Below are 20,744 nucleotides of genomic sequence, written 5' to 3' on the forward strand. Positions count from 1 at the left end.
AAGCCCTAAAATCCCTGCGGATGGGTTTCTTTGGTTTTGTGGGGGTTGGTTTTGTTTGCTCTTGCATTGCCTGTCTCTGACCCTCTGCTGGCAGTCGGTTGAATTTCCAGAGTGCTGGCTGCGATGTACCACAGACACTGTTGACTTACGGCAAGTCAAGGTTCTGCTCATTCTCGGTCCATGTGGCCCTTCCGTGGAGTACCTGTGTGTCTGTGCTGCGCATGAGTCTGGGAGAAGCTGATCCTGGTTTTATATTAACATGTCCTTTTGTAAACATGTTCCTGTTCTTGGAATTATTTTGTACCAGTTTACATTTGTCTGAGGACTGTGGATATTTTTATACTAGTGCAAGTGCGTTCTGTATATTTCTGCACGCATTATACTGTGTTTTGCTCCTTTTCTCATGGTTGCTGAGATGTTTTGTATTGTCTTAACACAACACTGGGCTCATAACTTTTATTTTACTATTGAAATCCAACCAGTTCCTGCTGGGTTTTATTTTTTCGACAGCTTTAATAGGCATCAACAATAGTATTTATTTTCTCACTGCTTCACTGTTCAGGAAGTAGTTCGAGGCTGTTATGTGGCTCTGTGCCACATTGGCACGACACAACATGCCTCCTGTTCTGGACAATTTATGGTGGCATTCTGCTTACAGACAGCAGTAGGAAAGTTCATCAACTAACAAGTTCATCAGTGGTCTGCAGGGGGGGAATACATCTGTTTGGAAAGAAACAATGATTTTCTTCTTGCCTGGATATAGTTTCTTTGTTGCATGACCTCTGGTGTGTTCATAAAGAGAGCATGGGGTTGCTATACTGAAATCAATTGTATTTGAACAGCAAATTTTTCTCAAGTGTTTGTTGCTTCAGGTTTTACACACCAATTTTATTTTGGCAAGAGCCATGCACCCAGGCTACAGTTTTATGGAGAAAATTAAGACCATTTTCAAGGCCTGTAGTTGCCAGTTCCGTATCCCTCTGCTACTCGAAAGATGAGCAGTTTGGTTTTGGAGCGCTGAAGACACAGGAGGCTGTTGATATGATCAGAGCTTCTAATGGATAAGTCTTCAATCCTTGCCCCTAGCTATTCAGTGTTCCCATGAAGAAAAAAGTTGTTATCTGATACAGTAGACAACCTGTTCTTCTTCTTAGAGCAGCTCAGATAACTAACCATGGTCACATTTAATACGCTTACTGCCACTAGAGAGCCAAGGACTGAACCTTATCTGGAAACACATGTTCTCCAGAGCAACAATGAGCTCTATTTGAGAAAGAGCAAGACTGGGCAAAAGGCTTGCTTTTTAAGTGTGGCAGTCATGTGCCTTTCATCCATGCTAATGCCACATGTAAGCTAGGACAAAAGACAACAAGAAGATGCTATCAGTATCTGCTGAGACAGAACTGATACCAGTGCTCTGTTCTTGGGTTCCTATACGCAGCTCCCCTCCGTGATAGCGAAGATGGAATTGCTGTCACTGAAGCTGGAAGGCTGCTGCGGTGAAACCCCATATCCCATACACAGTCTGGGTTCACCTTTATTTCTGTATTGATGCAGCAGCCTCCTTCAGACATTTTACCGCTGCATTGATTGAAAGGGGTCTGGAGGAGGTAAGAAATGTTAGGCATAGGGATAAGAAGTATCAGGTGGAAAAGCTGTTGGTTATATATTTCTCTCTGATAAAGGCAAAAGATGTTGTGGTTTAAGTCAGTTTGGCACTAAATCAGTTCGCTATAACACTGACTCCAATGGGTTTGTGTTCTTAATATCATACCCAGGACTCACGTTTTTCACTGGTTTTGATCTTTTTTTTTGTCCAGACTTTCTTCAAACTTACTTTCCTTGCTTATGTAACATACATGCTCTGTGTAAGATTACGTTTTCATTGAAACTCGGATGTTTGCATTCATCACTTACGGCAGCTATTCTGAAGCCTGTTCTCTAGGAAAGTGAAGTTTTATCTGTACATCTGAACCAGACATACCTGCCTGGGTAATCCTTGGATTAATGAACCAGTTATCTCAATAAAACAGGGTTTGCAAACTGAGGCTGTTCAGTGCTTGTGAAGGGGAAGATGGCTTTGAAATGAGAAGGCACAGGTAGGGATACAGTGCATAAATCAAAGACTGCTTAAGGTTGGTACCGGAGGAAACATTTTTAATCACTTTTCCACAATGTTTTAGGAAAGCGTATATTCTTTCTGAGACATGGGAGATGAACAGACTTAGAATTGCATTTATATTACTTTTAAAACTGTCATAAACAACACAGAATGCATAAGCTTTGCTCGGCTGCCTTGGTGATAGCAAATTTCACTGCTTCAATACCCAAGGTTGTGTAAACTGCTGCAACTGGCTGAGTCCTATACACTTAGAAGCAGCCACTCCTAATCATTTAACACGTTAAAACAGCAGTAATGTACGTGATGGGATTTTACTGTGTATGGAGCTAGCCAGCTAAGCACTTTGCCCTTGCGCGTTCCAACCCCTTGTACAACACCTTGCTTTCAAAGGGGCAGCCTTCGGTTGGGGGAACCTGCGCTGCTGCATCCCGGGCACCGAACACGTCCTGGCCTCACGTGGCTCCAGCCAGACCTGGGCTCTGGCTAAACTCGAGCCCATGTGATAGCGACCAGGACAATCCAGGCGGGGCTGTTGCAATTGTGGGTGTGCGTTGCGCAAAGATACGGGGTACAGCTTCGCTTACGGCCCCGCTTTCTCACTGCTGGACAGACTCCTGTCACTGACCTGAGCCACGCAGCAATCCCTTCACCCACCGGCCGCTGCAGGCCCCGTGTAACCGCCCCGAGGCCACTGCGCACGGCGGGTCCCTCAGCTCCATCACGGCCATTACACAGTTAATCCGCCCCGCCGCGCTTTACGGCAGCGTCGCGCTGGGCTGTGCGGCGCCGTGCCCGGACGGAGGTCACCGAGCGGCGGCGGTGGTGCCGCGGTTCCGGCTCCGGCTGCAGCATGTGGCGGGTGTTGGCACGACGAGTGGCCCGGGGCGCGGCGGGGGCTCCTCGGGGGCACTGCCGAGCGCTCAGTGGTGCTGGAGCCGGCTGCGGGCCGCCGGTTGGGGCTGGACCGCTGAGCCGCGGCCCGGTGTGGGGCGGCCCCGTGCAGCGGCCCGGCGGGCTCCTGCTGCCTCTTGCCTGGCCTCGGCTCATCCCGTGCCGCTGCTGCAGCCTCCCGGCACACCAGAAGGTAAGAGGTTCCTCTTCCCCCCGTCCCAGGCAGTCTGGCAGCCCCCTCTCCTCCCTCCCACCCCATAGCGTCTGTGTCCAGATAGCCGTTGGGCCCCCCCAGAGACTCGTGTGGCCCCCTGCTTCGGGAGCAGCCCTTTGATTTTCTGCGTCTCGTTTTGGACAGCTCAGTTTGCCTCGGGGAAACTGCAATTTTCTTCCCCACTCCCGCGGTTGTCATACCCTTGCCACTACCTTGAGTCCTTCCATTATCAATGGGTACCACCTTCATTGCCACTAGTGCTTTTTCCCTGTACCTTTGTCCCCTGGCATAGCTTCTCCTTTTCTTGGTCAACCCCATCTCAGCACCCCAGTATTGGTTTGCCCTGGGGTCTTACCAGGAACTCGGAGGCAGTCATGACCTGCTGGGAATTTGCAGAGAGTCTCCTTTGTGCCCCCTGTTCCAGCCTGTGCTGAGGATCTATCTCTGCCCTATACTTGGGGTTGCTATTATCAGGACTGTCTGGGTTGTAACACTGCCCTATTCCTCGCAGGTGGCTTTGCCAGCTTTGTCCCCCACGATGCAGATGGGCACCATTGCACGCTGGGAGAAGAAGGAGGGTGACAAGATCAATGAAGGAGACCTCATAGCAGAGGTATTCTAGGAGCACGGGCTGTGCTGCATTTCTAATGAGCTACCTGTGCATCCTGGGTTCTGCACTCACTTGAACACATCTCTTGGGTTCAAGATCACAGATGCTGTTGGGAACAAGTGACTGACAGCCTTTCAAAACTGGTTGCTGCTTTTCTTCTTTCTGAGCAGGAGCAGCACTTAACCTGTTTGAGAGTGTACTTGCCTGGGATTGGTGCCACAGGGTGATTTTTTCCGGAACTGTGTGTGTTGTGGACATGTCGTCTTTTCTGCTGCCATAATGATATCATGTTCTTTCTCAAAGGTGGAGACAGACAAAGCAACAGTTGGCTTTGAGAGCTTAGATGAATGCTACTTGGCCAAGATCCTGGTGCCAGAAGGCACAAGAGATGTTCCTATTGGGGCCATAATATGTATCACCGTAGAAAAGTATGTATTTAGCTAACCTTTGAGTTGAATTTTCTCTCTCGGGGCTTGTTGGGTGCCTGTGTGAAAGGTTGAAGAGACAGTCATCTGACTGCTTTTGCGGTTCTGTGTTTTCATCTAGGCCTGAACATGTCGATGCCTTTAAAAATTATACTCTAGATTCTGCAGCATCTGCCCCCCCTCCAACCTCAGTGCCTCCCCCTCAAGCTGCAGCTCCCTCACCACCACCTCAGCCTTCTCAGGCTCCTGGCAGCTCTTACCCTCCTCATATGCAGGTAAGAGAGCATTGCTTGTGATTTAAGGCTTGTTGCACTCATTTTTTGCCTTTGGCATTGCTAGCTCCAGGGCATTTTATCGTAACTACTATTTGGAGTGGGAAATTATTAGCTACAGTTGCAAGAGTATGTGCCACTTGAATTGTTGCACAGGCATTAGGGGAGGTCCCAGTGAACTTCTTCAGAAATGTTAGCATCCCAGCTGCTAGTAGAGGAGGTTCTTGTCTCTAGGATTGTTTTGCAGTCTAGAAAAGGTAGCTGCTGTATTAGCATTATTTGGATAGTGCTGGTATAAAAAGACCCTGTGCTAAGTGTGAATAAGCTTGGAAGACCCTGTTTACATCTTGGAGCAGAACTCAAGTCTCTGATGCTCTGATGAGAACACACCAGATGGGTTTGTGGGTGACTAATAATGACTTGTCTTTGTGGATAATCTATTTACTTTGCTTAGATATTGAAGTATACACCTACCATTGTTCTTAATCTGGCTTGTGTTTTAGCTACTGAATGTGCTTATTTCACACTGCTCGCCTTATCTGTCCAATTTTGCTCTGAAGCTGTATTCACCTGTGCTGTAATTGTTGCACAGCAGTATGTATGTGCAAACTTACAACGTCTTTGAGTGTTTATTGGAAGATCAGTCTGTATAGCTTTTAAAGGGGTCAAACCTGTTTGTCACAAAGTAACTTGCTTCAGTCTTCCTTTTTGCTTTGCATATAGCAGCTGCAAGACATTCCCAATGTGACGGCGGTAATAATTATTTCGATATATAGGTTACTTGCTCTTTGTTGCTTGCTTTCTTGCTTAGGCTTTGATGAAAGGAGCCAGCTAGCAATATGAGATAGCACTTTTCTTTGCTGTAATGGAGCCAGATGCAGTAAAGGCTGGCTACTTCTTTAGGTTGGCATCATTTAGTCAGGAGTTAAAACTGTGTTCCTGTTCCTTCTGTATGACCAGAATCTGATCCTCTTGTATTCTCTGACTTCACAGATCACTCTCCCTGCCCTGTCACCTACCATGACAATGGGCACGGTGCAGAGATGGGAGAAGAAGGTTGGGGAGAAATTGAGTGAGGGAGACTTACTGGCAGAAATTGAGACAGATAAAGCCACAATAGGTGAGTCAACACCAAAGCCAAGAATGGATGAGGTGCCCTTTAAAGAGGAGAATCTAGAGTGCGCTGTGTGCTAACTGTTCTAGCTGCTCAGGACATGAAGCTGTGGGGCAACCAAAACAAGTTTTGTTAACTTCTCGTTCCATTGGAGAGCTAACTATCAGAGCTACTAAAACCACTTCCTATTTCTTCATCAGTCCTTCTTAGTAATGTGCAGTGCATGGAGATTTTTCCCTAGTAGTTGCACTGAAAAGGATTCTCTTGCCTGCTAAATATAGGACATGGTTTTAGTTACCGAAGTCTTTAGAAGCAGCGTTTAAAGGAACTCTTCAGCTGCATCAGGAACTTAACCAGTTTTGTTTCTTTCCCTTAAGGCTTTGAAGTGCAGGAGGAAGGCTACTTGGCAAAAATCTTAGTGCCTGAAGGAACAAGAGACGTGCCATTAGGAGCAGCTCTCTGCATAATTGTGGAGAAAGAGTCTGATATTCCAGCCTTTGCTGACTACCAGCCCACTGCAGTAACGGACATCAAGGCACAAGCTCCTCCTCCCCCTCCTCCTCCAGTAAGGACAATTCTTAGAATGTGAGAGAAGTTATGGGGACCACGAAGTTGTCTGATCTGACCTGTTCTGCTGGTTTGACAGTGTGAGACAGTGGCTCCAACAATATTATTTATGTTTGTATGAATGCAAGGCCGACTCGTGTTGGTGATAGGTGACCTAAGAAGTAGTTGCTAATTTGCCCTCCGAAAACTGGAGCAGATAGTTACTCATTACAGTCTTCTCCAGCCCGTTGGTTGTGCCAGTTCTAACGCCTTATCCTTGAAAACCAGGAGCATAAGTTACTTGCTTGCCCCTTTTTTTGGGTGTATACTTCAGCTTAGTTGGCCTCCTTCCCAGGAAGTTTCTGGTTTAATTTCTGGCCCTGAGAAACTTCTCTGAATCTGAAAATTCTTTCGGATTAGTGACTATTTTTGTTATTCTCTAGACTGGTAATGAGATGGTCCTGTTCTCTTACTGTACCTTCAAAGCCTTTGCTGAATGATCCCGAAGCTAATGGCTTTGATTCTTCTGTTTAGGTGGTGGCAACTCCTGCTGCTGCTCCTCCTCCTCAGCCTTCTGTTCCTTCCGCTCCACCGGTTCCTACAGCTGGGCTGCCTCCCCAGAAAGGAAGGATCCTGGCTAGTCCCCTGGCAAAGAAAATTGCAGCAGAAAAAGGAATTGAGCTTGCTCAAGTGAAAGGTAGGTTGTCTTTCTGCTTCCTTACTTTCATTGTCTAGTGTCTGTCTTTCTCCATACATACTTGCCTATTCTTTTCTTTCCTCCCTATCAGGACCATCCTGACTAGGCAGCTGTCCTCGCCAGAGGTTGTGTTAAGCAGCTTCTCTCTGTTGAATTAAAACTGGTACCTTTAGAAACAATGCCCTGTTGCAAATACTTGAAATCCTCTTATGTTTTTCTTTGGCTCTTTTAGGTACTGGACCAGATGGCAGAATCACAAAGAAAGATGTCGAGTCATTTGTGCCATCAAAGGTTGCTCCAGTGAGTAGGCATGAGATCTGTAAGAGTAGATACTTGATTATAGTGATGGAAATACTCTACAGAAATGCAGTTACTATATGGAGATTGGTTGGACTATGACGCTATGTGGGCTATGGTGACTGTTAGGTTGTAAAGTTTAATCTGTCAGATACATGGATGAAGTTTTCTTCCTTTGTTTGTCCTTGGGTATTTCACTGGGGTGAAAAAAAACTTGTGTACTCCCAACCCTTCATCTTGTTGCTACGTTGTTATGAATTGAGGTAAACCCAGTCCCAACAGATTGCTGAAAGTAGCAATTAGAATGAAAGCCATACTTACGAAGGAAGAACCTGCTGTTGTGGTTGCCACAGATCTGTTGTTACTCAATTGCTTGTCTTTTACATGAGGTGATGGAAGTGTTGCTTTGTGTGCTGCTGGAGGGGATGTGGCTGAGTGCAGTTTGTGAGTGCCTTCTAGGGTACATCTGCTGTACACAGAACAACCATCTAGCAGGACTTATTATTCTGGGAGCTTCATAGCAGTGTATATCAGTGTTGCATTCTTAAATGATTTAAGTTCTACATTTAATAATCAAATATAGGTCTTAGAAAGAACCTAGCGGATACTGGAGAGGTGAGGCTAGAGAGTAGAAATATCTGCTGCTCTAAAGCAAGAGGCAGCTTAGCCTCAGCACTTGTCCCACATACTGAATTACTCTGCAGAATTGATATTTGGATAGTACTATGAATTATGCTGTCTTTCTCTGATTGCAGGCTCCAGCAGTAGGGGCAGTTCCTGCAGCTGCTGCAGTTGCAGCAGCACCAGTGGGGACCTTCACAGATATCCCTATCAGCAACATTCGGAAGGTAAGAAGATTTTATTCCTTTCTGAGAATTCTTTGTAGTATTGAATTTTCCAAATTAACTTATTTTGATTGCTTCTATTGTATACCCTCAGGTCATTGCTCAGCGGTTGATGCAGTCTAAACAAACAATACCTCACTATTACCTTTCTATTGATATAAATATGGGAGAAGTACTGGTGCTAAGGAAAGAACTCAATCAGGTAAAGCATTTAGGCGTGGTGAGAGTGTGTGCATGAAGAAAGCTGCCTTCTTTCACAGGTTTTTTGGTGATATGCTGTTTTGTCTTAGAAAAAATGGTCTTTTCAGTGCCTTTTCTACCTGTTTTGCCTCACTTCTGGACTGTCTGTGATAGAATGAGACTTTTTATCCAGGCACTGTGCACTGATTTCTGTCTTCCCCAATAAGGCCACTTTACTCTGCTTGGTGTTGTCCAATTTTTCCAGCTGGGAAGTTGGACAAAAGGGTAGAAAGGTTTTAAGAATAAAAAGGGTAGAAAATTTAAGCAAAATAATAATTCTAAGTGAAGTTTGGGGAAAAACCAGACATTAAAAAAGGTTGTACCTTCTTAAATTAGAAGAGGTACCTCCTAAACTATCTTGGCACTTCAAATATTAATGTTTACAAGTAGCATTTTTGTTTTCTAACAGTTTCTTTAAACAAGCATGCATGGCAGTGACTATCCAAGTTAACTGAGGTAATGTGTAAGAGACAAACTGACACTTCCATATCTCTTTATTTACAGATCGTCTCAGGTAACACTAAGCTTTCTGTCAATGACTTTATAATTAAAGCTTCTGCTCTGGCTTGCTTGAAGGTGCCTGAGGCAAATTCTTCATGGATGGACACAGTTATCAGACAGTAAGTTAATGGTACAGTCAAAGCCAGAAACTTTGTTCAGTAGGCTCATGGCAAACCAGCAGACCTTCTGCTGGCATTTAGAGGCAGGGGAACAGACATAATGCAAAGGTTGAGAGGCTTTTATTGAAGTGCTAAGAACTTTGCATCCAAGGCCAGTGTGCAAGATGAAATAATTGTTGCAAAATTAATATTAATTTAGAGTTGTCCAAACAGTTCTGAAAATTAGTGTCCTTATTACCATGCTAGAGAGTAACTAGCATCTCCTTTGTGTCTTGCAGAAATCATGTGGTGGATGTTAGCGTTGCAGTTAATACTCCTGCAGGGCTTATAACCCCTATTGTGTTTAATGCACATATAAAGGGCCTGGCTTCCATTAGTAAGGATGTGGTTTCTTTGGCAGCTAAAGCCCGAGAAGGTAAACTTCAACCTCATGAATTCCAGGTGAGAAACTCAAATTGCTGTTAAACATTACTGCCCTTGACTTCTGTTCAGAATGAGCAAAACCTATTCTGTGATGTTGTAGCCATGTTTGTTAATATTCCACGTGAAATAGCTTTTGTGAGTTTGACTATGAATGTGTTTTTCTTGTAGGGTGGCACTTTCACAATTTCCAATTTAGGAATGTATGGGATTAAGAATTTCTCTGCTATAATCAATCCACCTCAAGCCTGCATCCTTGCAGTTGGCTCCTCAGAGAAAAGGCTAGTGCCAGCTGATAATGAGAAAGGGTAGGTGTGCATCTGATTCCTCATTCTGTGCATCTGAACTTCTGATTTCAAAAAGTTGATATACTGCTTTCATGACCTTCTGAAGTACAGTGAGATCTTCTATAAAGGGGTCACACAGGTTAAAGAGAAATGCAGGGACTGATGAATGAATGACCTGCCATACGTTTTTCTTGCAACTTCTTTGCAAGTTAAGGAGAGGCTGTTTCTTTGAGGCCTAGTCTGGAATCCACAACAGTTTAGGCACCTGTTCCTCTTTAACAACTTATTAAAATTTGGATTTAAGGAAAACCTAAGGGAGGGATTATAATTCACATATCTTGTATATAACATTGCCTTGGTTGAAGATTGAACTTGTGTAGATCCAGAGGAATGTTTTCGATTACTTAAACGTGTTAACAGTCTGTCACTGACACATGGGGAAGCTCAAGGTTATTTGGTAAAATGGCTGTTTGTCTTCAGTTGTGTGAGGCTGTTCTTGTGATTCAAGGATAGATGAGCTTCCTGTCCTAAAGGGAACATACAAATGTGTTTCTTAATTGTACAAAAGGAATTAATATGATTCTGCTGTATGATGTAATCTTTTTCAGAAGTCCAAAGGGAGAAACATCTGCAGCCAAGCACCAACTGTTATTGCTGGTTCCCTGATAAAAGCTATTTTTGCTTTGTTACTGGCACTGACTTGCAGAGGATTGTATTAACCTTTTCTTTCTTCCCTCTTTCAGATTTGATGTGGCCAGTATGATGTCCGTTACACTTAGCTGTGACCATCGTGTTGTAGACGGAGCAGTTGGAGCACAGTGGCTGGCTGAATTCAAGAATTTCCTTGAAAAGCCAGTAACCATGCTGCTATAATTTAACCATGCAAGCAAAGTTTTTCTGGATCACAGTGTTTTGTTTTAAACAAGCTATTTAGATGTGAGTGTTCAGACTTATTAAAAGAGTTCCTTTTTTATTTTAAATATGTATTATATTATCTGGTAATGTTATTACCAGTCTGTACAGACAAAGTTTGCAAAAGTGCTTTTCAGAGCAATATTACAGCTGTACTGTATTTTTATACAGTTAACTTGCAAACTCTTCCAAAACAGAGCCAAGCATCCCAGATTTAAAAGTTATCCAGGCAGTATGCATACTGCCATCTGCTTCTGAACTAGGGTGAACGGAGAGGTGGGGAGTGGACACCAAGCAGTTTCATCACCGCTGTTCTTAGCAATTTGAATTATAAACATCTCTTCACAGGAGTTCAGGTGAGATGGTAACTGAAACGTACAAGTTAGTAAAAGGTGGATTCCCTTACTGTCCTGTTCTGCTGGGATGGGTACTACGACATGCACTAAGGGACTGAAGCGCCCGGGAATAGTTTCTCAAAGGCCAAGTGCAAGCATTCCAAATCTCTCTTTGGAATTTGGCATTGGTCTGGACCTTCTCAGCTATGTGATCCCTTTTGAGCACTTTAAGGTGAAAGAGCACTGATATCTGTGGGGTCACAGCTCTCAGATACCACAGGGAGTGCTTGTCTCCTTGTGGACTTATACTTACATGTGCTTTCTGTATGAAAACTCTAATTGCTGTTCCTCCTGTTAATATCAGACTAGGATGCCATGGAAAGTAACCATTTTGCAGAATGTTTAAGAAAATCTGTGTGCTGGAACCCAATATAGGCAAATCACACACCCTAATAATCCCATCAGTGGATATTAGTCCTGTGATGACTCAAATGTTTGGAATTTTTTTCCAGGCATTCTGACACAGGAATCTCTGAGTTAGTCACTGGTACTGTGGTTCTGCCCTGAATTGTCTATGTTCTTCCAGCCTCAGTAGGCTGCAAAATGTGCTACCATATGTATATTGTATGTAAAATGCTTCGATAGTTTGTTGGACTTGTGTGTTGCCCCAGTCATTGTGTCCTGAAAGGGGTGCAGTGCTGAACATTCTTAAGCTCCATTTTCCACATGGAAATCTTAATGTGAAAAGGATGGCTGTGTAAGCGATTACAAAGTGTCCAGGAGAATTACAAGGGGGTAGAAGTCTAAAAAAAGGAAAGAAAAAGTTTAAGCTGTTCTGTATATTGCATTGAGTACTGTCTCCTGTAAAGTTCTGCAACGTTCACTAAAGATACTGGAAGAAAATACTATGGAAATTAAATATTTTTGTGGGAACTGTTTAATGTCTGGTTGCTGTGATACCTGGTTTTCATGCCTGGCTTAAGCAAAAAGATGCATTAAAGGTTTAGCTTTTCTTTAATGTTCTAAAATATCTTGGTTCCAGACTTGCTCTAGTGAACCTATGTTCTATTAAATGTTTGGAATTGACAACTACTAAAACATCTTCCAGTGCTTTTGTATTCAGTTGTGTGTGGCTTACTGTACTGCTATAGCAGAATCAGAGCTGTTTAGACTATCAGTCTGATCATGAAACTCACCCTATTAACCTTAAATTGTAATTACAAATGTTCCAAAACAATACATGCTTTATCAGTATCATGTGGCAATGAACTTGAATCTTCCTGGCTTCCTTGCTGCAGTGTACCCTCAAATTCTGGTTACAGAGACCTTTCACTCTGGAGCACTTGCAACTCAAAAAATCCTGCCCATGCTTGTGCACTGAGTGCTGATAGTGACTTCTGGTCCTGCTTGCATCCTGCAACAGGCCAGCTCAGCTCATGCAGTGGTGGAATTTCACCTTGAACTTGCAACTATAACCACTGAAGAGTGTCTCAATGCAGCCAGAAGTCTCTTTGAAACAGAATGGGGAAAGCTAGGAGTTAACTGCACTTCCGTCAGCCTGTATTTTAAAGTTGCAGCACAAAACCAGTTGGTCTGTTTCCATTTCTGATTGATGAGTATCAGTACAGAAGCATGGTTGTAATGCATGTGTTGTAAGCCATAAGAATGACATGCTACCAAATCAATCATGAAAATAAGATCACTTAAACTTTTGTTTGTCCCTTTGCCAGTTCTAGTCATGCTTAGTAATCCTTGAAGTTGCTTTGTGTTGCTTTGTATTACTTTGTATTTTGTGTATTACTGTAAAATAATGCAGGTGGCTTTTCCTAGTTGAAGTGCTGCAAGATTGTTTTTGGTTGCTAGCTTCACTCCAAGCATTCCTGAGCTTTGAATCTATAGATGTTGTTTTGAATGGTACAGAATAGGTCTGGTTGTTGTGCTCTTATTCAGAGATTACAAAACCAGTAAGAGCTGAGGTCAAGCATATTCAGTGACTACAAAGCCTATTCCTGTTAAAATCAGCAGGGATTGTCCTAAAGAGACTGAGAACACCATGCAGGGCAACTTGTAGAACTGTGTATGACACGCCTCTGCTGGTTGTTCCAGTATTAAACACATGTGAGACCTGCAATAACCGTGTTTATCCAGTAATCAGTTTATTCAGCAAAAACAGTTCACAACTGTTAACTGCTGTACCTTAAGGCAAAATGAATGATGTACTAAAGCATGTATGCATTTATGGTCTTTTACTACAGCTGTTAACGTATTCAAGTCACTCCTTGAATAATTGTAATCTTTTAACTTATTTTTGTCCTAACTTCTGTGGTGTTAATGTTCCTTCAGACTTCCTTTTCTACATGCATTCGAGGTATTCACCCCTGAAGATCAGAAGGTCAATTTAAAGAAACCCAACTCATCACCATCTAAAAGTTAAGATTCTCATTCTGAGCTTTTTTTCTTGTTCTGTCATCTGTGAACATGAACTGGACAGAATGCAGTCTTTAAGGATCTGGCTTGGCAACCAGCACTGTGATAAACAGTATCTGTTTTCCTTTGTTAAATACCGCTGTAGTTGTTTCTTCATCCACCAATTCTGGCAGCTGTAGTTGTAATTTGTATTTTCCAGGGACTTCAATGACTATGTCATCCTGAACCAAGAAAATTAAAATACTTGATTAACTATTTGACAACGAATAAGCAGTGAGCGTTTCTAGGAATTGGATACTAGACAGAAAACAGGATTGTTATTTCTGCTAGCTTACCTTTGAAATTCTCAGATCGCACTCAGAAACAGAGCTAACCTTAGGCAATTCAATTCTGAGTTCAATTTTGAGTGGTTTCTTGTTTGCATCCTTGACAGTGATCATTTCATAGACAGGGGTACTGAGCTGCTCTGGCATTTCAGTGCTAGCAATTTCCTCTATCAGATGCCCTTTAGACTGCATCACACGTTCTTCCTTCAGCAGGACCGAAGCATTGCTGCAGTCCTCAGCTTCCACAGTGTGTAGCAGCTCATCAAGTGTTAGTTCTTTCAAGAAAAGGAAATTTTTCACACGTATCACTCAGTTAGGGAAGTGTAATGTTATGATGCTTGACAAATACATCATGAACGTTTTAACTGTAACTAATTGGCATGAACAGTTCTGTCAGTTCAAGGCTGTTACTGGCAGTTTTCCTTCGCCCACAATTACATTATATTGCCAGGGGGTTAAAAGTTACTGTTTTCAGACTACTAGTTACAGCAGCAATCCCTTTTACTCAGGTCAGGGCAAAAGAAACTTAAGCACATCAAAGGATTAAATGCTAAGAGAGTTCCCATGTTTAGCGGATATAAAAAAAAGGGAATATGCTGTTCCAGTGTCACTATGTTTTCTCAGTTGTAAAACACCAGAGATAAATGCAAATAGGCCAGCAGGGTTAAACTACTGTCTGGTATGAATACTTCTTACTTGGAAGTGTTTGGTTTATGCTTAAGGCAAGAACTGGGTTACAGATGAGGCTTGAGTAAATTTGTTGGAGAATCTAATAGGTCAAAGAAAAGCGACTGCATATCTCTACATACCCTTCTTTGTGTTCTGACTGGTATGTGGAGTTGGTCTCTGCCTTCCTCTCAGACGTTGCTGCATCATTTCCAGGCTTCCCTTCAATTTGAATGGTTCAATGGTGTACAAATGAGAAAGAGTAAGGTTGCATCGTTCCTCAACAAATTTAAGTGTCAAATGGATCAAGTGCTCCATTTTCTCTGGGTTTTCTCGTCCCCTCTGAAGAACATCTGGGTTATATGCAATATCTATAATCCTGTAAAGGTCTATAAAAGTAAGTTATGTGTCAGAATTATTGCTATGGCACCATGCGCCAATGTTCTTTATAGTCACTTGATTTGAAGAGCAAAGGAAACTAATTCGTGACATCTGGGCAGAGCTGACTTACCAACCTCATCTAGAGAAACACCCCGAGCCAAGACCTGGCGACGGCACAGCACCACCCCCTCTTACAGCGACAGTCTGCGTGTGACCGCCACGCAATGCAGTAGTGCAGGAAGAAACGCATCCGGGGCGAGGCGCAACTCTTTCGGGACGTACCTCCTTCGCCAGATACTTCTTCTAGCGGCCCCGCACTGACAGGTGTGGGGTCAGTGGGGCTTTTAGGTGCCGGGACCCTTTTCCAGCTGCAGACATTGATGAACAGCGGCCTCCCGACGCCACCCTGCAAGAGACCGACCCGCGCCTCACCGCGCTGCCCCGCAGCACCCGGGCGGGAGGCCGCGACCCCGACCCCGCGCACCCACCGCGGGACTCGCCCGCAGGCACAGGTGAGGCTCCGGGAGAGCGCAGAACAGCTCGGCCTCAGCGCGCTGCTGCTGCAGGAGCCGGCGGTAGGCCTGGGGCTCGTTCTCTGCCATCTCGTCCAGCAGCGACCAGAGTTGCGCCGCCCGCGCTAGCGCCGCGCCCGCCATGGCCGCCTCTGGTCGCCTAGCAACGGCCGCCGGAAGGGCGGGGCTCGGCGGGTCCGTCGCTTTCTCCGTCCGCCCGCTGCTTCCGCGCGTTCCGGCCCCGGGGCCGCTCTCGCCCTGAGGCCGCCGGCCCCGCGGCGGAGTTGGAAGCTGCCCGCTTCCCCCTGGAGGCCCCGCGGGACCGCCGCGCCCCGTGGTGGCCGCGGCTCGGGGCCCCGGCTTGTGCCGCCAGGAGGAGGCACTGTGCGGGGACTACGTCCGGTTGGGAGCCGAGAGCAGGCCCGGCCGCTCCCCGGCTGCGGGGGTGCCCCGGTGAGCGGGCCCGGGGGTGCCGGTGGGGCCGGCGTCAGCGGGGCCGTGTAGGGCGAGAGGATGTCCCGGGTGCCGGTGGGGAAGGTGCTGTTGAGGAACGTCATCCGGCACACGGGCGCGCACAACAAGGTACGGCCGGGGCCGGTGGGGGCTGCCGGCCTCGGCGGCCCCTGGTCCCCCCTCTCTGCCGGGACTCTTCTGCCTGGCTCTGCCCCGTGCCGCTTCTGCGGCCGGCTTTTGTCCGCGGGTGCGAGTGTAGGCGCCCTGGGCATCCCTTGGGGGTTGCTCCGAGGCTCGGGACCGCTGGTACTTCCCCGGTAGTGCGGAGCGGGCGGTGGGGCAGGCGGAAGGCCCGGGTTGTGATCGGGAGATGCGGAAGCAGAGAGGAAAGGAGCTTGTTGCAATCAGCCGGGTTAACACCGTTAATCTCGATTTCAGTTTCACTTGGGTTTGAGTTCTTATCCTGGGAACGTGCATATTCAGATAGATAGATGTGTGTATATATATAGTCACCTATAAAATTTGTGCCATGGAACATATTCTCTCAGGACTTTAATGAAAACCGTGGTTTGTTCTATTTTTTTAAAGTAGTAAATCTTTGTCTTTTTTCTTGTACTGTGTATGTATTGTTAATTGCATCAAAACATTTCAACTCTGTGTTAATGTGCACACGCAGTATTTTAGTGCCAGATTAACTTTAGCAAACTCTTTAATTAATTCCTGCTAATTCAGCAGGCCTAACGCGTTTGTTTCATATTTATAAAATTACTTATTTACTGTCAGGGTCCATAAACATAAGGATGTGTTAAACCATGCAGTATCTGCATGCTGTGTTTTATTAGCTTGTCATGTAACTTCTCATTTCATCTTGGTCCTTCCAGATGATAGTTATATACTGCATTCTCTAACAGTATGCATGTTTAGGGTGGTAATGAATAACAAGGCAGGGTAGCCAGAACAGATGAGATAGCAAAATCAGGCAAACCCACCATTTCTGATGTCATTATCCCCACGTGCTTTGTTATGATATTACCATCAAGAGATTCTCCTTTTGATTACAGCTAGAAGAAAATAATCTGTTTCAATATGGTAGGAAAGCTTGTTGTGAATTTTGTTAGCAGGAGTGTTGAGCTGATGTTCCATGCTACGTGTCTGTAAAGTTTGCCTAATGTTACTCTTGTTTTCCTTCTGTGACTTTCAGATTCAGGAAGAGACAGAAATGTGGAAAATAAGGGAGTGGGAGAAGCAAACCGAAGAGACGTACTGGAAAAGGCAGAGCAGAATGCTGTCAGACACCTCCAGGTGGATTTTAGTTGTTTAGAGGAGTTAATGGTCTTGACTTAATTGCGAAGTTGATGAACTCTTGTTTGTTACAACACTTGAGGAGCATTCTGTGATGAATGTGTGTTACAGTGTATGAAGTCAGACTACAGATACATTTATTTTCTCCTTAATGAGTAAGTGTCCTGGGTTCAGTAGCAGCAGTCATTTTTCTCCTTCTTAGTAGCTGGTGCAGTGCTGTATTTTCAACTTTAGTCTGAGAACAATGCTGATAACACACCGATGTTTTCAGTTGTTGCTATGTAAGGCTTAATTCGACCAAGGACATATTCAGTCTCATGGTCTGCCAAGTGAGGAGGGGCATGGGAAGCCGGGAGGAAGCAGAGGAAGGACACCTGACCCAAACTAGCCAAAGGAGTATTCCATACCACAGCATATCATGCCCAGTATAGAAACTGGGGTGAGTTACCCAGAAGGCCCAGATTGCTGCTCAGGTCGAGCTGGGTATCGGTCGGCGGTAGCTGAGCAGTTGTGTTGTTCATCACTTGTGTTTATTGTTTTCTTTTCCTTTCCCTCTTTAGTTTTATATTCTTTCCCCTTGTTATTTCCCTTATCATTATTATCATTGGTGGCAGCAGTAGTGGTTTGTGTTATACCTTAGTTACTGGACTGTTCTTATCTCAACCCATGGGAGTTACATTCTTTTGATTCTCCTCCCCATCCCTCTGGGAGCTGGGGCGGGGGAGAAAAAGAGGGGGAGTGAGCAAGCAGCTGCTTGGTTCTGAGTTAATGGCTGGGCTTAAACCACAACAGTAAGGTTTTGTGAGAGCTGCTAGTGGTGACTGTTAAAATGATAGCTGGTCTTCTTGCGTAGATGGACATTCAAGGCTTGCCGCATTCTTGTTCCTCTCACTGGACTAACCCCTTGTTCAGAAATTTTCTGCATCAGAGCTGACAGCTGAAGAACAACTGTTCTCTTTCCACAGCAGCCGGATGCGCAGTGATGGCTTTGATGAGGACGGCCACAGGCCTGACTGGAAAGCAAAGAACTCACAGTTTCTGGACCTAGTTGAAGATGATCTCCTTAGGGCCCGATCCTGGAATAAAAAGCTGTATGAATGTGAAGCCAACATGCCAGACAGGTCTGTGGGGGAATTAGGTCCTGTGATTATAATTAATTAAAACACCTTTTGGGGGTCATGTACCAGGAAGTTAGTACGTTTGTCTTTCCAGTACATATTCCTATAAAGTAATGCTTGGTTTTATTTTGAGAATAAGTAACATGTATGAACTTACTTAGTGTCACAGGATAAGTGATACAAGTTGAATTATAGAGTCCCTAAGTTGCAGCAGCAAAAGCTCAGCCTTAAGCTTAGCAGCTAAGCTTAGTATTTATTACTTTGCGAAAGGAACTTAAAAAGTTAGTGCTCTCCAGCGTTATTTTAAAGAAACTTGAATTGAAATTATTCCTGATTAGAAATGGAAAGGAGGCTGAGAACATCGGGTATATTTAAATAGTACAAACCAAATCAGTTATATTTCCTTCCTTTCTTTTGGTTGGGAAGGTTTGGATAGCCCTTCTTTGCTATTGAAACTTGTGTTCATTCTGTGGCTCTGTCTTTTCAGAGTTATATTTCTTCCTTAAATACCTTGTCAGTTTCTAATATCTGGTTCTGCTTTCTTACAGATGGGGTCACAGTGGCTATAAAGAGTTATATCCTGAAGAATTCGATACGGATAGGTAAGACAACTAGGTGTACTAACATGTCTGAAATCTTGCTCTGTCAGGTTAGGCGGGGAATTTGTAAACGAAGTTTTAAGTTCTGAGTATAGATCAGCCTGGACTGCAAAGCAGCATTGTTTAGTTACAGATACCTGCTGAAGAAAATCTAGTCCATTAATGTGGTTCCCCCTTGTCTGAGTCTTAGGAGGGAATTGCATCTTTTATAGTAATTAGACTTGCAGCTTGAGCTTGAGTTACTACAACGCTATGAATCTGGAAGGTCTGTCTGGGCCAACAGGGAGCCAGAGTAGTAGGCCTAATCCTAATCGGCTCAGTGACTTTCAGTACATATTCTCCTTGGTTCTGGCTCAAATACCTTAAACAGAGGTATTAATAAGGTGTGAACCCAAGCTGTTACTGAGTACTTGAAACAAAAGTGCAGCTACCTTGTCTGTCAAAGCATCTGCTTTCTTGCTCTAGCCAAATGATGGGCTTGCTTAAAGCTTTGAGACAGAAAAGGCTTAACTGCTATGTGGCTGCCTGTCTGCTTCCTTTTGGTGATCCTGTGCTCTTTTCTACAGTGACCAGCGAGAAGGAGATGACCAAAGTGCTATCAATGGGAAGAAGAAATCTCATCTAGAAAAGCAAACTGCCCGGGAATCACACAAACGGAAAAAAACAAAGAAATCGCACAAGAAGAAGCAAAAAAAGCGATCGCACAAAAAGCGAAAGAAAAAGAAAAAGGAGCAGGGCAGAACATCATCAGATTCTTCCCAGGAGAGTGAGTGCTCAGAAGAGGAGACTTCAAGCACTCGAAAGGGGAAACACAAGCGCAAGAAAAAGACCAGGAAAGTGCCTGCCAGGGAACCTACCTCTTCTTCTGGGCAGGAAAGTGACTTTTCCCATGCAAGCAGCTCAACCACCAGCAGCTCTGAGGACAGTGAATCTGAGGAGAAAAAAGAGAAACGGCCCCAAAAAAAGAGAAAGAAGCATCACAATTCTGTGTCAGAGAGGCACAGTGAAGTACCGGAGAAGAGGAGCAAGAGGAAGAACTGGAAAGTGGCTGCTGATGAAAAATCAGAGGATAGCTCGGATGAGGACTGATGAGTGTAGGCTGCAGATCAAACAATAAGGTAGAGGACAGAGGCAGGCGTTTGTCTTTCAGCACTGCCCCATGGTACAATTCGTTTTGACACTGTGGTTTATATACATCCTGCCAGCCCGTGGGGAAGAAAATGAGCCTTGGCAGCCTGCAGTAGGTGCCCCCTTGCTTTTCATTGACTTGACATTCAGAAAACCAGGGGAGCAGTTGTGTGCCTCACACGTTGGCTAGTCCTGACAACTTTGGATTCTTTTTGTGTGACCTCTGATGCAAGAAAATGTTACAGGCTGTCTGCAGGGGAAAACCAGGCATGTTTGCACCAGGGATTTTTTGTGGTTTTGTTTTTTTTTCCTTAAGTTTTAACAGGTTGCTTTTTTGGGTTACCAAATCAATGACCAAGACTTGCAGGGGAGAGACAAAAAGTCTGATAACAGAGGAAATGTCACTGAGTTTAACCCTACAGTAGCTTTGTTTTCCCATCTTCCAACAAAAGCAGACCTTTATGTTGGCATGTACATGGTCAGCTGGGCACAGAAGGGACATTCCAACTGAAGGTGCAGTGACTCCTTCCATAATGATGAACAGACACCAGTGCATTTGCGTGTGTTAGACTACTCTCCAAATCCTGGCATGGGCTGGCCATTGTGTCTACCTTCCCTTCATTCTCTCTGGGGGGATGCTGAAACTATTTGTGCTGACAGAGGAGCCTTGGTGGGTGTTGTGTTGTTTCTGGTCTGCCCAATGTATTACTGGAGAAACTGGTACTGGGCCAGTTTCCCTGCAGCTGAACAGCCAAGCCTTTTAACAAAATAAACAAGTCTAGACACATTTGATGCTTTTGTCATTGTTTTGGAGTAAAGCCTGGGGACAGAGCACAGGCCTGAGAAGTGTAGGTGGTCCTTGTGTCTTCCCTGTGCCATGTTTCTGCTTCAGCAGACCGAGTGACTGTGGAGGACTCAGAGGAGGTAACATAAGGAAGGCTGGAATGGGAATTAGCCATCCAGAGAAATGTACTGCGCTGATGTG

General features: G+C 44.7%; 3 protein-coding genes across 5 annotated transcripts; 2 read left to right on the top strand and 1 right to left on the bottom strand.

Annotated features, from left to right (window-relative positions):
• Positions 1-2,828: 2,828 nt before the first annotated feature.
• Positions 2,829-12,733, top strand: DLAT (dihydrolipoamide S-acetyltransferase). Its single transcript, XM_080631794.1, has 14 exons — positions 2,829-3,206; positions 3,739-3,840; positions 4,141-4,265; positions 4,384-4,537; positions 5,528-5,654; positions 6,026-6,213; positions 6,729-6,891; positions 7,124-7,191; positions 7,944-8,036; positions 8,128-8,235; positions 8,778-8,893; positions 9,172-9,334; positions 9,485-9,621; positions 10,344-12,733. Exons 1-14 carry the CDS (start codon positions 2,973-2,975, stop codon positions 10,471-10,473), a joined length of 1,908 nt encoding a protein of 635 aa, XP_080487920.1. The 5' UTR covers positions 2,829-2,972; the 3' UTR covers positions 10,474-12,733.
• An 85-nt stretch (positions 12,734-12,818) lies between these two features.
• Positions 12,819-15,356, bottom strand: PIH1D2 (PIH1 domain containing 2). Its single transcript, XM_080631795.1, has 5 exons — positions 15,136-15,356; positions 14,930-15,053; positions 14,410-14,655; positions 13,610-13,875; positions 12,819-13,495 (listed from the first exon to the last, which is right to left on the bottom strand). Exons 1-5 carry the CDS (start codon positions 15,301-15,303, stop codon positions 13,349-13,351), a joined length of 951 nt encoding a protein of 316 aa, XP_080487921.1. The 5' UTR covers positions 15,304-15,356; the 3' UTR covers positions 12,819-13,348.
• Positions 15,357-15,364: 8 nt separating this feature from the next.
• On the top strand, positions 15,365-20,546 carry NKAPD1 (NKAP domain containing 1). 3 transcript variants are annotated; one of them, XM_080631797.1, is made up of 5 exons: positions 15,365-15,741; positions 16,814-16,914; positions 17,880-18,035; positions 18,581-18,634; positions 19,198-20,546. In XM_080631797.1, exons 1-5 carry the CDS (start codon positions 15,673-15,675, stop codon positions 19,718-19,720), a joined length of 903 nt encoding a protein of 300 aa, XP_080487923.1. In that variant the 5' UTR covers positions 15,365-15,672; the 3' UTR covers positions 19,721-20,546. The 3 variants fall into 3 exon arrangements, with proteins under 3 accessions (XP_080487923.1, XP_080487924.1, XP_080487925.1); XM_080631798.1 differs by having other exon boundaries at positions 17,883-18,035; XM_080631799.1 differs by lacking the exons at positions 15,365-15,741; positions 16,814-16,914 and adding an exon at positions 16,921-17,069.
• The last annotated feature ends 198 nt before the right edge of the window (positions 20,547-20,744 follow it).

This window comes from Psittacula echo, assembly GCF_963264785.1.
Source record: "Psittacula echo genome assembly, chromosome: 18".
NCBI lineage: Eukaryota > Metazoa > Chordata > Aves > Psittaciformes > Psittacidae > Psittacula > Psittacula echo.